The sequence below is a fragment of the Brachionichthys hirsutus genome, chromosome 11 (assembly GCF_040956055.1).
Source record: "Brachionichthys hirsutus isolate HB-005 chromosome 11, CSIRO-AGI_Bhir_v1, whole genome shotgun sequence".
Taxonomy (NCBI): Eukaryota; Metazoa; Chordata; class Actinopteri; order Lophiiformes; family Brachionichthyidae; genus Brachionichthys; species Brachionichthys hirsutus.
In genome coordinates this window covers 12,543,121-12,562,791 of record NC_090907.1, presented here as the reverse complement: position 1 = coordinate 12,562,791, position 19,671 = coordinate 12,543,121, and the positions used below count along the sequence as shown (strand labels likewise).

At 43.9% G+C, this 19,671-nt stretch overlaps 1 protein-coding gene across 1 annotated transcript in view; it reads left to right on the top strand.

Moving 5' to 3' along the window:
* LOC137901820 (unconventional myosin-Ic-like) overlaps nucleotides 1-18,053 on the top strand; it is a 43,329-nt gene extending 25,276 nt beyond the window's left edge. The window contains exons 7-32 of the mRNA XM_068745860.1: nucleotides 383-481; nucleotides 1,074-1,184; nucleotides 2,307-2,378; nucleotides 2,720-2,839; nucleotides 3,903-3,976; nucleotides 4,510-4,615; nucleotides 6,328-6,408; nucleotides 7,576-7,667; nucleotides 7,861-7,955; nucleotides 8,392-8,438; nucleotides 8,632-8,712; nucleotides 9,272-9,377; nucleotides 9,922-10,039; nucleotides 10,318-10,431; nucleotides 10,738-10,814; nucleotides 12,492-12,560; nucleotides 12,658-12,742; nucleotides 12,844-13,003; nucleotides 14,053-14,136; nucleotides 14,225-14,318; nucleotides 14,405-14,460; nucleotides 14,549-14,684; nucleotides 14,762-14,832; nucleotides 14,919-15,016; nucleotides 15,127-15,226; nucleotides 15,928-18,053. Coding sequence (XP_068601961.1) covers nucleotides 383-481; nucleotides 1,074-1,184; nucleotides 2,307-2,378; nucleotides 2,720-2,839; nucleotides 3,903-3,976; nucleotides 4,510-4,615; nucleotides 6,328-6,408; nucleotides 7,576-7,667; nucleotides 7,861-7,955; nucleotides 8,392-8,438; nucleotides 8,632-8,712; nucleotides 9,272-9,377; nucleotides 9,922-10,039; nucleotides 10,318-10,431; nucleotides 10,738-10,814; nucleotides 12,492-12,560; nucleotides 12,658-12,742; nucleotides 12,844-13,003; nucleotides 14,053-14,136; nucleotides 14,225-14,318; nucleotides 14,405-14,460; nucleotides 14,549-14,684; nucleotides 14,762-14,832; nucleotides 14,919-15,016; nucleotides 15,127-15,226; nucleotides 15,928-15,954 — 2,373 coding nt within the window. The 3' untranslated portion in view covers nucleotides 15,955-18,053. The remainder of the gene's footprint in view (nucleotides 1-382; nucleotides 482-1,073; nucleotides 1,185-2,306; nucleotides 2,379-2,719; nucleotides 2,840-3,902; nucleotides 3,977-4,509; nucleotides 4,616-6,327; nucleotides 6,409-7,575; nucleotides 7,668-7,860; nucleotides 7,956-8,391; nucleotides 8,439-8,631; nucleotides 8,713-9,271; nucleotides 9,378-9,921; nucleotides 10,040-10,317; nucleotides 10,432-10,737; nucleotides 10,815-12,491; nucleotides 12,561-12,657; nucleotides 12,743-12,843; nucleotides 13,004-14,052; nucleotides 14,137-14,224; nucleotides 14,319-14,404; nucleotides 14,461-14,548; nucleotides 14,685-14,761; nucleotides 14,833-14,918; nucleotides 15,017-15,126; nucleotides 15,227-15,927) is intronic.
* The last annotated feature ends 1,618 nt before the right edge of the window (nucleotides 18,054-19,671 follow it).

The window sequence follows — 19,671 nt, the reverse complement described above, 5'->3', positions numbered from 1 at the left end:
GCTCTCTCTCTCTCCTGTCATAAGTTGTTGGTATGTGGCGCCTTTGTGTCCCAGTGGGAGTTCTGGATAATGGGCTCTCAGTCGGCTCGCAGGGCCTCAGTCTGTAGTTTTCCTCAAGGGGGAAATTTGCCTGAAGGCACAAGATGAACCCTCCCCTTTATGAACAAGCACACACACACACACACACACACACACCAACAATTACTGAAGAAAAACAATGTGTGTGTGTTTGTGCAAGTAGGTGTTGACATCCTGTAAAAAAAAGGTGTTTATTGCACATGTAAACACTTTTCTTCACATGATCTATTTAGTAATGTAGTGGGATGTTCAGAAGAAGCTGACGTACACATGTGATTATTGATTTGTGGTCATTGTTCCATAGGGTAACTGTCCCAAAGTGAGCTCCATCAATGATCGTAACGAGTGGAAGGTGGTGAAGAAAGCCTTGACTGTGATTGGCTTCAGTGAGGATGAGGTGGAGGTAAGCAACAACTCCGTGTGGTGGCCTGTAGGCCAAGCAGGTCATGACCTCTAGGACACTTCTGGAGACTCTCAGTGAAGCAGCTGTTGAGAAGCGTTCTCAATAAATGACACCAAACAGCTTCTCCAGCCTGATCCAAGACTGAAGATCCTCATCTGAGGATGTTGCACCAACTTGAATGATGTTCTAATGTCAGATGGGGGCGCTCCCAAAGTTTACCAGTTGTTCAGGAGAATGTCGCAATGTGGTTTTTGACACGATCATCCAAAAATGTGTTGTTTTTTTCTTGTATTTTCCCCCTACCTTTCCATCCCAACGGGAGTGAGAAGATAATTACTAACTTTATTTTTGAGTAAACACTTCCTTTAAGTTAACAGAGCAAATATAACATTGCTTTCGACCTGGAAAAAGCTTCAACGCGTTGGGAATGTACCGGTAGTGTGTTTGAGTTGAAGTTGAGGTTTACTGCTGAATATTCTAACCCTAACAACCTCAGATAATTAAGTATGATAAGTAAAGTATGCACCTTGAACTTTTACTTTTTCTCACCCCCCCCCCCTCCCTTCAATCCCTCTGTGTTTTGTCTGCATAGGAGCTGTTGAACATAATTGCCAGTGTGCTCCACCTGGGGAACGTGCAGTACAGCGAGGAGGAAGGAGATGCGTGCATCACTTCTGATACACAGATTAAGTACCTGGCCAGGGTAAGATGATGCAGCAAGGAGGTTCATAAAGTACCCTTACAGGTGCAGGACTGGGCTCATGTTTTGTGAGTGCCAGCAATGCAAGCTTTTATGAAGCTTCCCACGCCCCACAGGAGTAAATGTTAAATGGAGAAAACTCTTCCGAGATAACTCCTCCTCCATTCCTCTTTCCTCTCCTCCGTTATAAACAACTTGAATCCTGCTCCTCACCTTCTAGCCTTGCTTCCTTTCCTCCTGGTCTCCTGAACACACAACACATCAACCTTCATCCTCATCATCATCATGTCCACCAGCTCTCTAGCTTTTCCCGTCATCGTCCCGACATTCAAAGTCCCTACTCTGTCCTAAACTCTTCCATTCCCTCTTCTCTCGCTGCTGATGGACCCGTCTTCCTCCTCTTCTTCGTCTCTTTCTTCAACCCACAGTAATCCACTTTCCAGCAGCGTCCCGTGGGTTAGCAATCCAGTTTAACTTTCTTATTTACGTTGATTTGCGTGTTCAATTTGCCCAATTTTTACATCTTTACTTCTAATTTGTATTATCTTTCCTCTACAAACTATATCTAAATTTTAGTTTGAGACACTGTTGGATAAATCTGTGAATGTGTTTATCATTAATTCACCAATGAGTAGCATTAGTTATGTCATGGTTCTTTTAATGCCATTTATAATCATTTCTTTCATAATCAATACTCAATATAATCATAAAGTATGTGACAATCGTATGTCTGTTATATGCTGACTAGACTGAAGAAGTGAACACTTTGTGTTGTCTGGAAGAGCTATCTGCTCAAGGTTGGAGTCTTCATGTCTGGGTGATTTACGCATCTACACATTCTTATCTGTTAATAAAACCAGCAGGGGGAGCTGTTTCTCTGAGAATCGAGGGCGAAGCTAGCAGCAGCCACTCTCCCTTGCTGAAAGAAAGAATACTAGTCTCGTTTCTTGCCGGAAGTCAAACATATGTTATTGGTGTGAATCTTTGGGGCTTGGTTCTGATTGTCTCTCTTTAACAAACCTGACTGACACCAGATACTATACCGAGGACATCGGTGCGTCTGAGCGGCATGACATCTGTCTGTTCAGGATAGCATGCATTCATCCTGTTGTTGTGCTTTTCCAGTTGTTGGGAGTGCACGGGTCGGTGCTGACAGAGGCCCTCACACACAAGAAGTTAATAGCCAAGGGAGAGGAGGTAAGTTGATGCCCCCTCTCACTGCCGTGTGTGTGTGTGTGTGTGTGTGTGTGTGATGTCTGGTCTTGACCAGTGTAAATATATTATAACTTGTCCCTGCCGAACTGTTGCTGCCTGCCTTCTCCTGTATTTAACGTGTGTGTGTGTGTGTGTGTGTGTGTGTGATGTCTGGTCTTGACCAGTGTAAATATATTATAACTTGTCCCTGCCGAACTGTTGCTGCCTGCCTTCTCCTGTATTTAACGTGTGTGTGTGTGTGTGTGTGTGTGTGCGTGTGTGTGTGCGTGTGTGTGCGTGTGTGTGTGTGTGTGTGTGTGTGTGTGTGTGTGTTTCTTCATCAGCTGATGAGCCCGTTGAACCTAGAGCAAGCATCAGCAGCTCGTGATGCTTTGTCCAAAGCAGTGTATGGACGCACCTTCACTTGGCTGGTTAACAAGATCAATGCTTCGCTGGCATACACAGTAATCCAAGAAACACTCAGTAACTGTAAACACGAGTACATATTATGTGTTTTTGCTCCTCGAGTTATTCATGGTCAATAAACAGCATTGTAATCTGCTGATTCCAGGTTTAGCGTTTCTATCACAAAAATAACTTTTACGTTTTACGTTCCCTATTTCACCTGTTTCTGTGAAAACACCTTGAAATAACAATCTCGAGGTAAATGATAGAAATGTTCTTTTCTATTCAGGTGTAGTAGTAACCTGGGTTAAATACGGCGTAGGGACAGTGTCTCTGAGGAAAAGACAGGAGGCGGAGCTAGAAGAGGTTGAGATGAAGATGCTGAGGTTCTCCTTGGGAGGGACCAGGTTGGACAGGATTAGAAATGAGACAATAAGAGGGACAGTGAAGGTCAGACATTTTGGAGACAAGGTCAGAGAGACCAAACTTTGATGGTTTGGACATGTCCAGAGGAGAGACAGGGACTATATCGGTAGAAGGATGCTGAGGATGGAACTGCCAGGGAACAGGGCTAGAGGACGACCCAGGAGGAGACACACGGACGTAGTGAGGGAGGACATGAGAGTGGCTGGTGTTGGGGAGGACGATGCAAAGGACAGGACTAGAGGACGACCCAGGAGAAGACACATGGACGTAGTGAGGGAGGACATGAGAGTGGCTGGTGTTGGGGAGGACGATGCAAAGGACAGGGTGAAGTGGAGAACATTGATTTGCTGTGGCGACCCCTCAGCCGAAACAGTTACAGTACAGCTCCACCTTGTGGACATCCATGATCGTGCAATGCAGCATAAATGAATATTAATAGCATTTGTATTGTGATAGTGGTATTACAGTCTGTATTAACGTGCCAGTGAGACATCAGCCTACTCAGAATATACTCCTAATGTTCTCTGAATACTTTATTTTTAGACTCCACTAATGGAAAATCAGTCGATATTTGCATTGAATCATTTTTGTCTGTTGCATATTTTATTTTCCTACTCCATCCTTGTTCCTCACGATCTTTGTTTTCAGGCGTCTCCCTTCAAAGAGATGTGCTGACGGACTTGTTGTCTTTTACAGGATGAGTCCTGCAAGAACTTCTCCGTCATTGGCCTGTTGGACATTTATGGTTTTGAAGTCTTCCAGAACAACAGGTGCAGCATTCAAAATAATAAATAGCCGTACTTTTGTGTGCTTCATTCAACCATTAGCTTTCATTATAGATCCCTTCATTCGTTGCTCGGTTTTGCTCAAATTTTCCCCAAGTTACAGTAATTTTATCAAATCAAAATGTCTTGTTTTCCACTTTTTAATTTGTTGTACTCGCTACAGAGAAACACACAAACTTCTTTCATTAAACCATCCTTCTGCCACAGGACATAACTATTTCATCGGTATCTCTTACATTGTTGTAGATAGCAATACCTCATCAGTAGCGTAGTTAGAGGACAGGAAAATATTCATAAAGCTAACTGTTCCTACTTCATCAATGTTGGTACCTATAGGGCAAATTAACCACATGGGTTAATCGAAAAATCCCCTAATCTGTTTGGGAATGTCGTATTTATACATCGCATGACGATGAAACCGTATTGGTGTCGAGCAAATGAGGTATCTGCTGAAAAGCACATGTGTGGCTGTGGCTTGTTTTTGTCATTCAGCTGTTGTCTCTTCTTGTGTGCTGCAGCTTTGAGCAGTTCTGCATCAACTACTGCAACGAGACGCTCCAGCAGCTCTTCATCGAGCTCACCCTCAAGTCGGAGCAAGAGGAGTATGAGGCCGAAGGCATCACGGTCAGACATAGTTCTTCCCTCCCTCAGGGTCCCACATCTCATCAGATGTCCTCCAGATGTTAATGCACCTTAGGTCTCTTGGATTAGGTGGACGAGTGCACGACTTTCTTTTGGATCCACTCCCTAGCATTGTTTTAATTTTACACTCTTCCCCCAATCGAGCCACTAGGTGCGTTTACATGGACAACATTTCTTTAATCCGATCAGAGTTCGGAGTTAAATTGTGATCGGATAAACTGTGATCATGGACCCTAAAAATATTGATCCGATTAGGACTTGCGTGTTCATGCATCACACTTTCGACAAGTTGCCGTAGCGACTTCCGCTGTAAACAAAACATGGCTCTGCCCTTTTCTCTAATTCCTCCTTTACTATCTCCGGCAACATGTTTGTCTCAGATATTGATCAGTTCTGTCTTTCGCTCGCTCTGCTTCAGCTAGCTTCAGGGAATAACAGAAGCGCGTTTAGCTGACGTCACAGACCTGCGTAGTAAAGACGGCTTGTACCGAAACATGGGAATAAGTGTTTTCATGCGCCCTGATCGGATCATCAATCGGTATAAACCACCCCTCTCGATCGGATTGAGCTTGATTGGGTCAGACTAATCCGATTTGGGTGTGTCCATGTAAACGCACCTACTGTCTGTTCTCTCCATGCTCATCTCTATGCCCCCCCCCCATAGGAAAACATTCTTTTCAAAGGCCTTTATTATGACTATGGTTACATTTGTGTCTTTCATTGCATAATTGTTAATTTATTGTTAAAGTGCACACACATTGATGAAGATGCTGCCTCGTTTGGAATGAAACCTTTAACTCTGAAATTGTTTAAGTCATGATTTCCTCCACCTGAGCCAGTACGAGCTGCTTTGTTTGTCTGTTAGCAAGATAACTCAAATAGTTGCGGACGGATCTTGAGGGAATTATAGATTGGATTCTGGATTTTGGATCATTTTGACATTTTCTGTAACATTGCCGTCAATGGATTCTCAAAATGATTTACTCAACATTTCGGTTGATTAGTGACCCAGGCTTATGGAATGTGACACAATCATGTAGGGTGGGGGCCTCTATCTTACCACCAAATTTCATCCTGATTGGATCCGGAATGCGGATGCTGAACACTGTCTGGATTTTTCCATTTTCTTTTAATGGAGGCTTAAAAAAAAAAAGAATATCTAGTAAAATATGCATTCAGTTCATTCACCAAAGATCACGGTCATAAAGAGGTCCGACATGCACCATCATGCAAAATGTCTTCTTGCTCTGACGAGGTTAGGAACAAAATCTGAAAGGTTAACATTAAAACTCCATTTGTGAGGGTTGCTATGGCGACTTTTGCTGCAGGTTGATTTCTGCCCCTGCACAGCTGCGATGGCATCGTTGACCTGAACGAGGCGCACCTGGGCAGTTGTCTGCCAGAGTCGTGGGCCGTCTCAGTGGAAACGATGCGGCTCTAAATGCTAACGTAGCGCAACGTCTTAGACGATGGAGCTGGGCTTGTGTGTCTGTCCGTGAAGCATTTCTGTCTGCCGCGATTCTTCAGATGATTGAATTCACTGTCAATAATATTTGTAAGTACAGTATGTCCAGGGTTAGACTGATAAACTCGTTTATTTGTGTTCATTACACTGGGAAAGACTGAAGTAATGCCCATGATGGGGTTTGTGTTGTCATGACGTCTGACCTGAAGAAGGCTCGTGTCTTTTGCAGTGGGAGCCGGTGCAGTACTTCAACAACAAGATCATCTGTGACCTCGTAGAGGAGAAGTTTAAAGGCATCATCTCCATTCTGGTGAGGAAACGCTGAATCTCTGTCAGACAGGCTTGAAATCTAAGCATTAAATCACAACATTTGCATCTGAAACAGACGAGTTACAATAGTGACATTTAAAGGGGCTCGTTGGCATTTAAGCTAAACTGAGAACGCATTATTACCGGTAACAACGATACAGTCTTTTTGCTTCATGTGTATACAGTAATACCTCGACGTACGAGCGTTCCGGGATGCGAGCAAACCTGCGAGCAGTTTAGCTTTGAGATACGAGCAGCTTCCAGATGCTAATGCTAAATGGCCGAGCGCTGCGAGCGTGCTTCACTCGTTCAGTTCAGGTATTCACCAGGTTCCGTCCTCGTCTCCTGCGCCTCCCGTGTTGAGTTTCCTTTGTTTACGTGATTCTGGCTGTATCTGTGAGTATTCCTGATAAGTGATGGGTCTGTGACCGTGGTCTCCGCGAGTACGAGCGAAGCACACCGACGATACGTACAATCCTCAAACGGAAGGATGCTATCAAGAACACAAAGCCTTCCAGAGGCAGAACTATTACGTCTAAGTTCATGTAAGAGTACGTGTAAAGTACAATTTCTCCCTTCCTTCTACTCGTTAGCCGCTGTCGTCTGTCTCGAAGGTAAAACTCCTGATAAAACCACCTTTTATATTACAGTAATACTGTATATATCCTTTATAGCATCATGTGTTCGTCTATATGGAAATTAAAAATGTTTTTTCCATTATTAGCGTTGATTCAAGTGTTTTTAAACGGCCAAAACGGATTAAATTGTTTTCAATTATTTTATATGGGAAACATTTATTTGACCTACGAGTGATTTTGAGTTACAAGCTCGGTCCAGGAATGAATTCTACGCGTCTGTCAAGGTATTACTGTATTATAACAGAATCAAGTTTATGTCGAGACGAGATGCAATACTACGTGGTAGAGCTGTCATCTACTTATCAGATGGTTGGTGGTTCAATCCCCTGCAGCCCACATGTCAAAGTATCCTTGAGCATGATGCTGACTCCCGAATGGCTGGCTACTCCTCCTAAAGAGCAGGAGGTGTCTGTTACCACCACTGTGTGAATGTTGGGGTGAATGCTGGCTAGTATTGTAAAGTCAGACGACAACAGTCCACCTTTTTAAGCCAATGACTGTTCGTGGCTCTTTTTGTCGCCCTCTTGCAGGACGAGGAGTGTCTCAGACCTGGAGACGCCAGCGACTTCACCTTCCTGGAGAAGTTGGAGGACACTGTTGGAGGACACCCTCACTTTGTCACGTTAGTTTTGTTCCTACTGCTGTCTTGTATAAATACTGTAACATCAGAAATGAGCGGACACGAGTTTGGACTTATGGTACTTAACGGTCTGATTCTTCATTGGTTTGTGGTGCCAGACATAAGAAAATAAGATGAAGCAACAATGTGCCCAGTTTCCGTTCTCATATAATCATGTTGTGATTTTTTCCTGCAGCCACAAACTGGCTGATGCAAAGACCAGGAAGGTGATGGGCCGTGAAGAATTCCGACTGCTGCACTATGCTGGAGAGGTCAACTACAATGTCAACGGTGTGTGTGTGCTGCAGTAAACGAGGCCTGTGTGTGTGTGTGTGTGGGGGGGGGGGGGGGGGGGGGGCGGCGGGGGCGGCATTACAGTGTCAATGTACAGAGACAACCGTCCAGAGATGTAATAAAATAAAATAAATGTACACAAAGGACAATTCTAGAGTTTAGAATGAAGTAGTTCTATCTCACTGAAATACTGCAGCCAAAGTAGTAATCCACAGGAACTTTACATTTAACTCTTTGAGTGCCATTTACATCTAAAGACGTTTTTTGGAACCCAAACATTCACTGAGACAGAAACTTGTGGAAAACGGGTAGAATGTGTCTCCTTTAAGACTTTCCTGGGTACAGCGAGTAAAGAGTGTTACTGTGGGACCCTCGGTGAGAATGATCAGATGATATTTGTTCCTGAAGTCAATTTCTATCTTCTTTCACTCAGGATTTTTGGACAAGAATAATGACCTCCTCTTCAGAAACTTAAAAGAAGTGAGTTTAAAAGTGAATTTTGCTCATATCCTAATACATTTGTTTCCTGGTTTAGATGCTTCTGAACTTGAAAGAGCTTGATTTGTGTTAAATGTTTGTTTGTTTTTTCTTAAATCTTTTATAGTTTTTTTTTTTTTAGTTCAAATAAAATAAAATAACTAAATTAAACTAATCGTGGCCTTCGTGTTTGCAGGTTATGTGTATGTCAGAGAACAAGATTCTGACGCAGTGTTTTGAAAAGGAGGAGCTGAGTGACAAGAAACGCCCAGACACGGTGAGACGTGTGCGTGTGTGCGTGTGTGCGTGTGTGTGCGTGTGTGCGTGTGTGCGTGTGTGTGTGTGTGCGTGTGTGCGTGTGTGCGTGTGTGTGTGTGTGTGTGTGTGTGTGCGTGTGTGCGTGTGTGCGTGTGTGTGCGTGTGTGCGCGTGTGTGTGTGTGTGTGTGTGTGTGTGTGTGTGCGTGTGTGTGTGTGTGTGTGTGTGTGTTTCGAGGTTGTCTCTGCCTGTCTTTTACATTCTTGTAAATCAAACTCTTGTTCATCCCAACATACTTTCCCACAGCTAAACAAACAGATGTGTGTTTCCACTCCTGTTGAGTGGGTCGGGGGGGGGGGGTTCTCCGCTGCCCCCCACTCACTGAGGAATGCCCTGACACACACACACACAGTTGAACCGGGGGCTGTTACTGACCGGTCTTGTTCCCTCGCTCCTGCAGCAGCTCCTCCTTCCTCGTCACCGTCTCACATTGTCATCCTTGAGTTCTACCTGTTGGTCACTGACCAGCTCCTCTTCATCCCTTTCTGTCCTCTTCTGTTTCCGTGCTGGTCCTTCTAGGCAGCCACCCAGTTCAAAGCCAGCCTGGCCAAACTCATGGAGATCCTCATGTCGAAGGAGCCCTCGTATATCCGATGCATCAAGCCCAACGACTCCAAGCAAGCAGGTCTGAATCTTTCCTCCTCTCTCGTTGCTCGGTGCGGAGCGGCATAGGAAGCTAGCAGACTTAGCGTGAAGAGCTCGAATCAAGTTGATGACAGTATAAAAATGGGTGTGATTTAAACTAACATTCAGATCCATGTTACCGATCGTTGTTGGAGAGTATAACCGATGGAGCGCCAACATCTGATTGCTTTCGCCTGCATTGATTGTGTGTGGGTAAAGTTTAATGGTTTGAGCTCAGCTTTATGTAAAAGCTCTTCAGCAGTGTTGAAGCAGTTTTCCCAGAAGGGTTCATTTCATCTCTGACTCGGCCAATATGAACCAAAAGCAGTTTGTTTTCCAGATGCAAATGCGACCGTGGATGTCGGCGTATCAGGCCGGCGTCTCTCGACAACGGGCTTCTTGTTTCTTTCACATCGTTTCTCTGTCCTCTGTCACTCCCACTGCGCCTGTTTAGCATTTACTGCTTTGCTCTTGTTCATTCTGCCCAATATTTTTTCTCTTTCTATCCCCCCTCTCTGCTTTTGACCCCTCTCCTGCTCCCCCAGTTCGGTTTGACGATGTGCTGATCCGTCACCAAGTCAAGTATCTTGGGCTTATGGAGAATCTCAGGGTGAGGAGAGCTGGCTTCGCTTACAGACGTCGCTACGAGGTCTTCCTTCAGAGGTGATCAACCTTTCTTCTGTTTTTTTTCCAGTCGCGATGTCGAGAATAATCAAGTATGTTTGCTCTTCCTGTGTTCGAGTAAACAACCACGCAGTGAGAAGAACAAATGGAAGGGGTTCAGCTCTGATTTCCGTGTGAATGGCTTTAATGTTAATTACGTGTTTAGGCTCTCTGACCCCCTACCCCCCCCCCCCCCCCAGACCTTGACTGTGGCCCATTTGGCTGAAAGGATGGTTAAACGTTGAGCTTTATTCCTGAACCAGAGCTTGTGTGTTTAGGTACAAGTCCTTATGTCCAGACACGTGGCCTAACTGGCAGGGGAAACTGTCTGACGGAGTCGCCACGTTGGTCAAACATCTGGGATACAAGCCTGAGGAATACAAACTGGGCAGGTCGGTGGCACGCACGCACACACACACACACACGCGCACACACACAGATGTATTTGAGTGTACTGTTAACTTTCGTCATTTTAAACTTATTCAACTATTGTGTTTTAAAAGCTTTTTTGCACTTCATGATGCGTTCATCTTCCTTCTTCTTCTGCTTGACTGTGCTTTTAAGCCATGCACAGGAGGGGAGGGGCTTCTCTTTTATTCTGTTATAATCAGAATACCGCATTGATCGCAGAGGGAAATCATGTGTTGTAATAACCAGCTTTGTAGAATCCATGTTTTATTTGAAACTCCATCTTGTAGATCCAAAATCTTCATCCGTTTCCCAAAGACCTTGTTTGCCACCGAGGAGGCGCTCGAGACCAGGAAACACGGTCTGGGTGAGTGTCCGCCCAGGGCCGGTCCTAGCCAGCTTCATTTGGGTGGGCTGGTGAGACACAATAGGTGGTGAACGTGAACGATACGCAGCACAGAGGTTAGAGACGAGCAGCCTGAAAGCCTGATCCAGAGAGACCAGGGCCAATAGAATGAGAAAACGAGTTAAAGCAGTGAATGAATGAATAAAGTGAAAGTGAAAGAAAGCCTTTATTTCTGTAATGGCTGCAACTCTTAAGCTGCAAACCCACAACGAAATGTCATTTACACCCGAGTGCAACGGGCCCCTTGAAACAGCCACACACATGCATATATGCATCGGGTAGAGTGAAGGCGCCGACCATGGAGCGGTTGGGGGGGGGGGGGGGGTGCTTTGCTCAAGGGCACCTCGGCAGTACTCTGGAGGTGGACTGGCCCCCTCTCCAGCCACCGGCACACACATTTTATCTGAGCCGGTGGACTCCAACACTACATTGGATAAAAAACACAACAGCTGTATTAGAGCCCTCTGTGGGGGGTAGGACAGGCTTAGCGGGGGCGGGGGGGGGGCACTCGCAAACAGAGGCAGCTCAGGAGGAAAACATTGCAACGATGTTAACTGTTTTGCGTGTCGGAGAGCTTCCCCTCTTTCCAAAGCAGATTGATTTCCAATAAGACCTTCGTTCATATTTGAACATTCGACTCTATAATCGTAATTTTTCTTTGAATGAACTTAGTTCCCAAATAAAAGTAAAACCTGATCTCGTCATACTTCTCGCCACAGCTAGTATTTACAAAATGTAAAGGTAGACTTCTTCAAACTCCAACATAAAATGGACAAAGGAATCCTCAAATCAACTACAAATATAAAAACAAGTATCAGTAATGCGTGGTTAAAATATAATAGAAAATCATTTGTGTTTTTCCTGTCAGTCTGTCTGAAGCTCCGCCCCTTAGGGTGACAGAAAAACCCTCCTCAGCAGGAGGGGGACTCTGCAGCTGTTTGGCCAATGGCTGATCCCATATATGAATGAATGTCTTTTTTCATAGTAAACATGGCGCCCCCTTCTGGGAGAAAAGAAAAGCAAAGAGCCCACAGACATCACTTTAATGGTCTGATGGAAATTTGAAATGAAAATTTAATTTTTTTTTTTTTTTTACAACTAACTGAAATGTAGAATGTAATTTTCTTTATAGCTTCACTTTTTCTTTTGCATTAAAGATTACATATTATACTCTTTTTACACAAGTTATCGCAGTTCCCAGAAACTTATATGAAATATCTGTAAAGGTTTTTGTCGAAATAGCAAACAGCTGCTGCAGAGCAGCATCCCTCATTTCTGTCTCAAACAGCTCGGTCAGAAACGCCTCTGAAAATGAAGCTGAAACTAAGTTCATTTTGTGCATGTGCACGCACATCTTGCGCACGTTCGCCCTCTGACATCACAGGGGGCGAGATTTCTGGCAGACGCATTTCAGTAGGTGATTACAGAACTACGCAGGATTCACTGGACGGTTTATTTTGTTGTTTTTGGGTTAATAATGACCCAAAACCACCAGAATAGTGTAGAAACGTGGGAAAAGTGAGTTTTTCATAATACGGGACCTTTAAATCATGTTTGCTGTAATTGGAAATGGCACTGGATCATGGATTGAATCTGCCTCAGTTCATACTTTTGTCTTTTGTTTTAATCTCAATCAAGCAACCAAGCTGCAGGCGGGATGGAGAGGCTATAAACAGAGGTCTAAATACCAGAAAATGAGAGCCTCAGGTCAGGATGCCATTGTAGTTTCTCTTTCTGATAAGCTTGTTAAAAGCCTTTTAAATTGGAAGGAGTTTATTTACTTTCTATGTAATGTACTCTACAGCCATATTCATCCAATCGTGGTGGCGAGGGATCCTGGCCCGGAGGAGGGCCCAGCGCAGACGACAAGCTGCTAACACTATCCGCAGGTACGCAAACCACACACGGGACAATGCACTCACCGTGTGAGAAGCGCATCGCCCTCAGGCAGCTAATGTTCGCCAACATCATTTCTTTCCACATGTCTTAGATTCATCAAAGGCTTCATTTACCGCCACAAAGAACGCTGTCCAGAGAATGAATATTTCCTGGATTATGTGCGATACTCCTTCCTAATGAACCTGCACAGGAACCTGCCAAAGAATGTCCTGGACAAAAGCTGGCCTACACCTCCTGCTGCTCTCACTGAGGTGGGAGTAAAACACACCCAAATGCACATTCTCATATATACTGCTCCAAAAAATAACAAAAGGGAACGCTTCAACAGCACAATGTAACTCCAAGTCAATCGCACCTCTGTGAAATCAAACTGTCCGCTTAGGAAGCAACAATAATCGAGTTTTGACCCTGCAAGATGAACCTCATGTGGCTGGAGTGTGTCAGACGAAGGCATCGATGCCCGATCCACAGACCTGAATCCAATTGACCTTTCCGTCAAATGCCTGTCGTGTTTATGTTCACTTCATCAGTGTTGTAAACCGAGTAATGTGCTCAGTACTAGGGATGTCCCGATCAGGTCTTTTGGCCCGCCCGAGTCCGAGTCATTGGATTTTGAACCGATACCGAGTCCCCATCCGATACTTATTTAATACATAAAGAAATAAAGACGAGTGAAAAACGGATCCAGGATGTCCCTTATTGTGTATTTTAATCATCTTATTTCAACATTTAACTCTCAAACTGAGCACTTTTGTGGCGCAGCTTGAACATTGTAGTAATAAATAAAATACTTTGTTCACTTTGGACTTAGACTAAAATGAACAGCACCTCAATCGGCAGGTTTTTCTCACCCACTTCAAAATACTTCCACAACGCAGACACGCTCGTGCGACGAGCTTCAAGCTGTTTCCGTCTTTAGCCAGCATTCAACCAATAGGGTCACAGGAAGTGATGTCATGCCGCACTCTGTCTGTAGTCGAGAGGTCTCACTCTGTGCCACAGCGTAACTCCAGATCTGATAAAAAGTAATGAAAAAAGCGATCCATATTTATCCGAGTCCTGATCGGGAGTCCCGATCGGGAGATAACGTCCGATTCCGATCGAGACCACAATCTCGTGATCGGGCACGATTTCCGATCACAAGATCGGATCGGGACGTCTCTAATCAGTACTGAACATATTATGTATTCATGTTATTAATCTTATTAAAATGTCCAGTTTTGTTGTCATTATCAGAAATAAAGATAATTTACTGAACTTGATGTCACTTTGCTGCAATTCCTTCTATATGTGTCTACAGGCATCGGAGCTTTTACGTAAGCTATGCATGCAAAACATGGTGTGGAGCTACTGCAAGAAGATCAGCCCCGAGTGGAAACACCAGGTGAAAGTTGTTCCACCATTGTTATAAATGCACAGCCTTTATTTCAGTGCCAGCCTCTTTACTTCACTGCAATCTAATCTGTGAATAGATGGAGCAGAAGATGACCGCCAGCAAGATCTTCAAGGACAAGAAGGACAACTACCCACAGAGTGTGCCTAAACTGTTTGTCGGCACACGACTCGGTAAGACGGGCCTTTTCACTCGGTGTGCGAAAGTGGTTTTACTCGCTGTTGGACTGTTCTACCGGCGTGTCTCCGCCCGTCTCCAGATGGCGAGGACATTAACCCCAAGGCGCTGCAGATTCTGGGCAGTGAGAAGATGAAGGTTAGTCGCACAGACTCATGAGGGTTATGAAAATGCTGATTGTAAATCTGTTCGTCTCCTGTTTCTACCCTCGTCCGTCTGTTCCCAGTATGCCGTGCCAGTCACCAAGTATGACAGGAAGGGCTACAAGGCTCGGCCTCGTCAGCTGCTGCTCACGTCTAACAGTGCTATCATCGTAGAGGAAGCCAAACTCAAGCAACGCATTGACTATGGAGCACTGAAAGGTCAGAGGTCAGCTAGTTTCATTCAGGTGTGGGCAGACTGGAGGTCAGCACTCATTGAAACGGTCCTTGCCCTGCAGGAATCTCGGTCAGCTCTCTCAGCGACGGCTTGTTTGTTCTGCACGTGCCCAGCGCCGACAACAAGCAGAAGGTGAGACGAGGAAAGATGTTCAAAGGAATCAGAAAACGCTTTTCACTGCGAGATTCGACGGTTTCTGCTTGACCGTTTCGTCACAGGGAGATGTGGTTCTGCAAAGCGACCATGTGATTGAGACCTTGACCAAGATTGCGATCTGTGCCAACAAAATAAACAACGTCAACATCAACCAGGGCAGGTGAGGCGCAGACACACACGAGATGTTGACTTTCACTGGCCATGCTCATACGGTAATTTTAAACTAAATTGAAACTTTTTTTGTGTTGCTGTCCTTTGTTCCGCCACCAGCATAATGTTTGCAATGGGGCAGGGGAAAGAGGGAACCATAGACTTCACACCTGGGTCAGAACTACTGATTGCCAAGGCTAAGAACGGACACTTGTCTGTGGTGAGTGTCCTACCTTTAAATATATGTTAATACCTTGGCCTTTCTTTCACGTTAAAGTATTCAGTCTTAAGTGGATGAAGAGTAGAATTTTGTCATTGAAGGCTAAAGCAAATAATAAACCCACTTCTTTACATGGATCTCGACCAGAATGTATTGGGTTCTTTCTTGACTATATCCTGACGTGTAAATATTTAAATGGTTGAAAACAAGCTCCATAGAGGTCAAATTAATCATATTAGCTGTAATATAAAGGAGAGAAGGTACTAACTACTAGAGGTCATGAGTGAAAGATTCCCTGTAGTTTGGCAGTGCATAGAGACCTCTGATCAAACGTATTTACCTTAATAATCTCAATATACACAACCTTCAAAAGTGTTAGCAGCTTCCTGCTGAACGTAGCGGAGAATTCAGCAAGTTAAGAGTCTGATATTTTCCATAGAGGTTGATGGAGACCAAATGAAAGTCTGTCATGTGAAATAATGAGAACTTGTTGCCCTAATAATAATAATAATAATAGTCATGACGTTGGGCTTGTTGTTTTAGCAGGTCCATAAAGAACAATGAAAATGAGTCACTCACTTTGACAGGTTAATATATTTGAGTTACAGATTGTGGTCATTGTTGCAGGACGAGTGAAGTCTCTGTCCATCTATTGATCTCGTTTTTCACACACCTCTGACTCCGTCGTGTTTTTCTTCCAGACGGCTCCCAGACTGAACTCCAGATGATGGCCTCTCTGACCACGCACAGAACCACAGAACCCCAGAACCAGAACCTAAGTACTCCTGACCCCTCCCATCCGCCAAACACACGCCTGCAAATCCCGCTCTGCCTAAGCCAATCAGAACCCAGCTGCCACTGCAGGAGTGGCATGTTTGCAGTCCAGCAAAACTAACTGATATATTTATGATTGTATTCTACATTTTTGGGATTGATACTGTTGCTGTTGAAATAATTAGATTTTATAATATGAAGGCATGGAATAACAAATATTGTGGTGCATTTTTTTTTGCACTGTTTGTGTGTGTGTAATGTGTATTGTGCTTTATTTTGGGAACATGATCAAGAAAATGAGGGAAGAGCCGGACAACATTGACAAGAAAGGGGAGTGATGAAAAGAAGGGTTAGATGTTGCTTTTTGCCTTTTTACATTTGCTGCTTGCTGATATCACTGATCTCAGGACCGGAGTGCACGGCTGGTTATCAAAGTATGTAGGTGTGAGGAACACGGTTAACTGTGTGCAGGACAGCTGTTTGAGGTTTAGGGAAGAGGGAAAACGACTTTCAGGGCTAATGGACACGTCTCTGAACAAGTACTGTGAGTGTGCACTAAATCAGGATAAATAGTGGAATGTACTACTGAAAATCTGTTTGTAGTGTTAGAATAAGAGGGAAGATCATCAAAGCTAAATGTTAAAAAAAAAAAGTTAATTATTAGAAGATTCAATGAGCAGATGGGTGCTTGTGCCTTTTTCCTTGAGCAATTCATCAGTAAAGCATTTCTCCGGCTCTATATTGACGTATGAGCACTAGGGGTGTACCGGTACACTAAAATGTCAGTTCGGTTAATTTTCGGTACTAAAAAGGCAGAAAAAAATAACTTGAATGCTTTTATTAAAAGAAACAAAAAAACGATCGAATTTGTATAAAATAAATAAAAGCGACCGATTTGGGTAATATTTCAAATAAATTAGACTGAGTTTTTAAAACCATTGTATTGTAACAATTCAAAAATCTTAATAAAATTAAAAACAAACAAGTTAAAACTGTAAATGTTGAACACTGAGCAGCAACAGCCTGAATATAACAAATGTAACTGTTCAAGCTTAAAGTTTTTGGCCAGAAAGATTAACTTCTCAGCACCTAACTTTGGATTTCTCCACTTGCCTTAGTCCGTCGGTAACTTGAAGAGGGAAGCCAAAGTGTTTCCGAACAGGAGACCGTAGCGAGATGGGCGGGGCTTCCAGCACACATCTTCACATCTTCCATTGGTACACTCACATTTTCATTTGAATGTACTATTTATGGTTTTATATGATTGAAAAAGTCAAATTCAAATTATTCCATTAAACCAAACATTCTATTGACAATTTCGCTGTTTTCACGGTAGAAAAATGTGTTGTTCAGATTCAACCTTAAAACGCACAACAGCAAAAGCGTTTCTGACCTTCCTCTCTGGTAACGATCGATCTAACCTGAACTCTGACCAAAGACGGATCCTGAGAATAGTTCTTAAAACATTTTAAAATGTTCCAAATAAAAAGAAATTCATTTATAAACGTATTTTTTCGCTGTGTGGCATCGGTTGGCGAGGCGGGGAGGCGGGGAGCAAGCTGCTGATGCCAAACGCTGCGACTGCACATGAAGTCAAGTAGCCAAAGACGCTGTCGCTCTGTAATGATTCTGCGTTGTATGATTTACTATGATGTTAGTTCTGGATGTGATTTAGTTTGTTCATACGGGAGGTCTGTGTGTGTGTTTATAAATGGGAGCGTCAAACATTTATGAAACAAAGCTTCTTGGGTTTCTTTTGTTTCTTTTTTTGTTTTTGTTCATGTTCCTTGTTGAATAGCAATACAATAACAGATTTGTGTGGAATGTTCATAGAAATACTTAATTGACGAGAGATGACTCTTTTTAAAGATTTCTGAGGAGCACCTCAATGTCGCCGTCTGTTCGCTTTATTCATACCAAATACTAAATGTATTGATTTACAGATGCACTCCTGCTATCAGTCCTGACTTACTCTATGCACCGCACCAATGTATAACTCTGCCAACACACTAAAATTTGATATTAAATATTTTAAAAATAAATTTGAATAGTAAATGCATATTGGTGAATGGCTTTTATTCAAACATTCTTACTTGCCTTTGCCGTCTTTGCCTTTGCCTGTGAGGCTCGGGGGGGTGGGGGGGGGGGGATGATGGAAAATAAAGGTTTCCATCATATCTCCATCATATTTAAAAAAAGTTTGGGAAGGGTCTGTATACCCAGGAATAGTACTGAGCTGGAGGCCTTTGCCCGTAAGGAATGGCATAAGAGGAGGAATGCTGCCAGAAGCTGATGCATCACATTTGCAGCAGGTCCATCGCGTCTAAAGGGTCTCTGTAAAGTACTAGAAGTACTACCGGTACTCATTTTGAGACTTCTACAGTCGGTAAAATTAGTGTTTGTGTGAGTTTGTTAATGCAAACTTCCATGCTGAGGATGGAACTGCCAGAGGACAGGGCTAGAGGACGACCCAGGAGAAGACACATGGACGTAGTGAGGGAGGACATGAGAGTGGCTGGTGTTGGGGAGGACGATGCAAAGGACAGGACTAGAGGACGACCCAGGAGAAGACACATGGACGTAGTGAGGGAGGACATGAGAGTGGCTGGTGTTGGGGAGGACGATGCAAAGGACAGGACTAGAGGACGACCCAGGAGAAGACACATGGACGTAGTGAGGGAGGACATGAGAGTGGCTGGTGTTAGGGAGGACGATGCAAAGGACAGGGTGAAGTGGAGAACATTGATTTGCTGTGGCGACTCCTAAAGGGACAAGAAGAAGGTACAGTAGTACTAGTAGTAGTAGTAGTAGTACAGTAGTAGTAGTAGTAGTAGTACTAGTAGTGGTAGTAGTTGCATATCAGCCACTAGAGTGGACACTTGCATCTCATACACTGAAACCCTGGTATTGATTTTATATTGGTACATACATTGGTACATATACATCATCACTACAAATCACAAGTTACAGTTTTACTGCAGTTCTTGAACATTCTTTCCAGAACTGTAGAGAAATCAACTTGTTTCTTTTTTTTAATGCTAAACGTTTAAATACGTTTCCCTCATCGTTCCAGGATGAAGCTGCCACTAGGTGTCGCCTTCGGTGTGGACATGTTTGTAGTTTTCATCATGGATGAGGTGAACCCTCCTCCCCTCCTGTATTAGCAGCAGCATGGCGTAAACAGCGGCTCACTTTCAGGTGCTGATGGGAGGATTTATAGCTTCCAAGTATTAGTGTGACTCACACGCAGTACTGGCGTACGAAAACAGGGATTAGTAGGAGTTTAATTTCCACGTGTTGTCAAATCAGCAAGAAGCCACTGACTCAGACCAAACAGGCTGGAGAAAGAACATCCCCGTTTCTGTCATCTCGGTATTGTGCAAGCCAACATGACATGAGTTAGTCGTTAATGTCACGGTGAGCGACGCAGGAAGCATCACAGCATCGTTGCATCTTTATAAATGTACTTCTGTAATATTCTTTATTCTAAAGGTTAGTTTGCTCCCTGTTCTTGTCAACAGTGTGCTTCTCGTGTTTTGGCTCAGGGCGCTCTGATTGGCTCCGGCTCGTCTCTAGCTCAGCTGCGGGCCAATGGGGAGGCAGGGTTGTTTGTTCGTTGCTCACACGCTGCTATAAATCAGCAGCGATGTTGGATGAGTGCAGGAATAGTT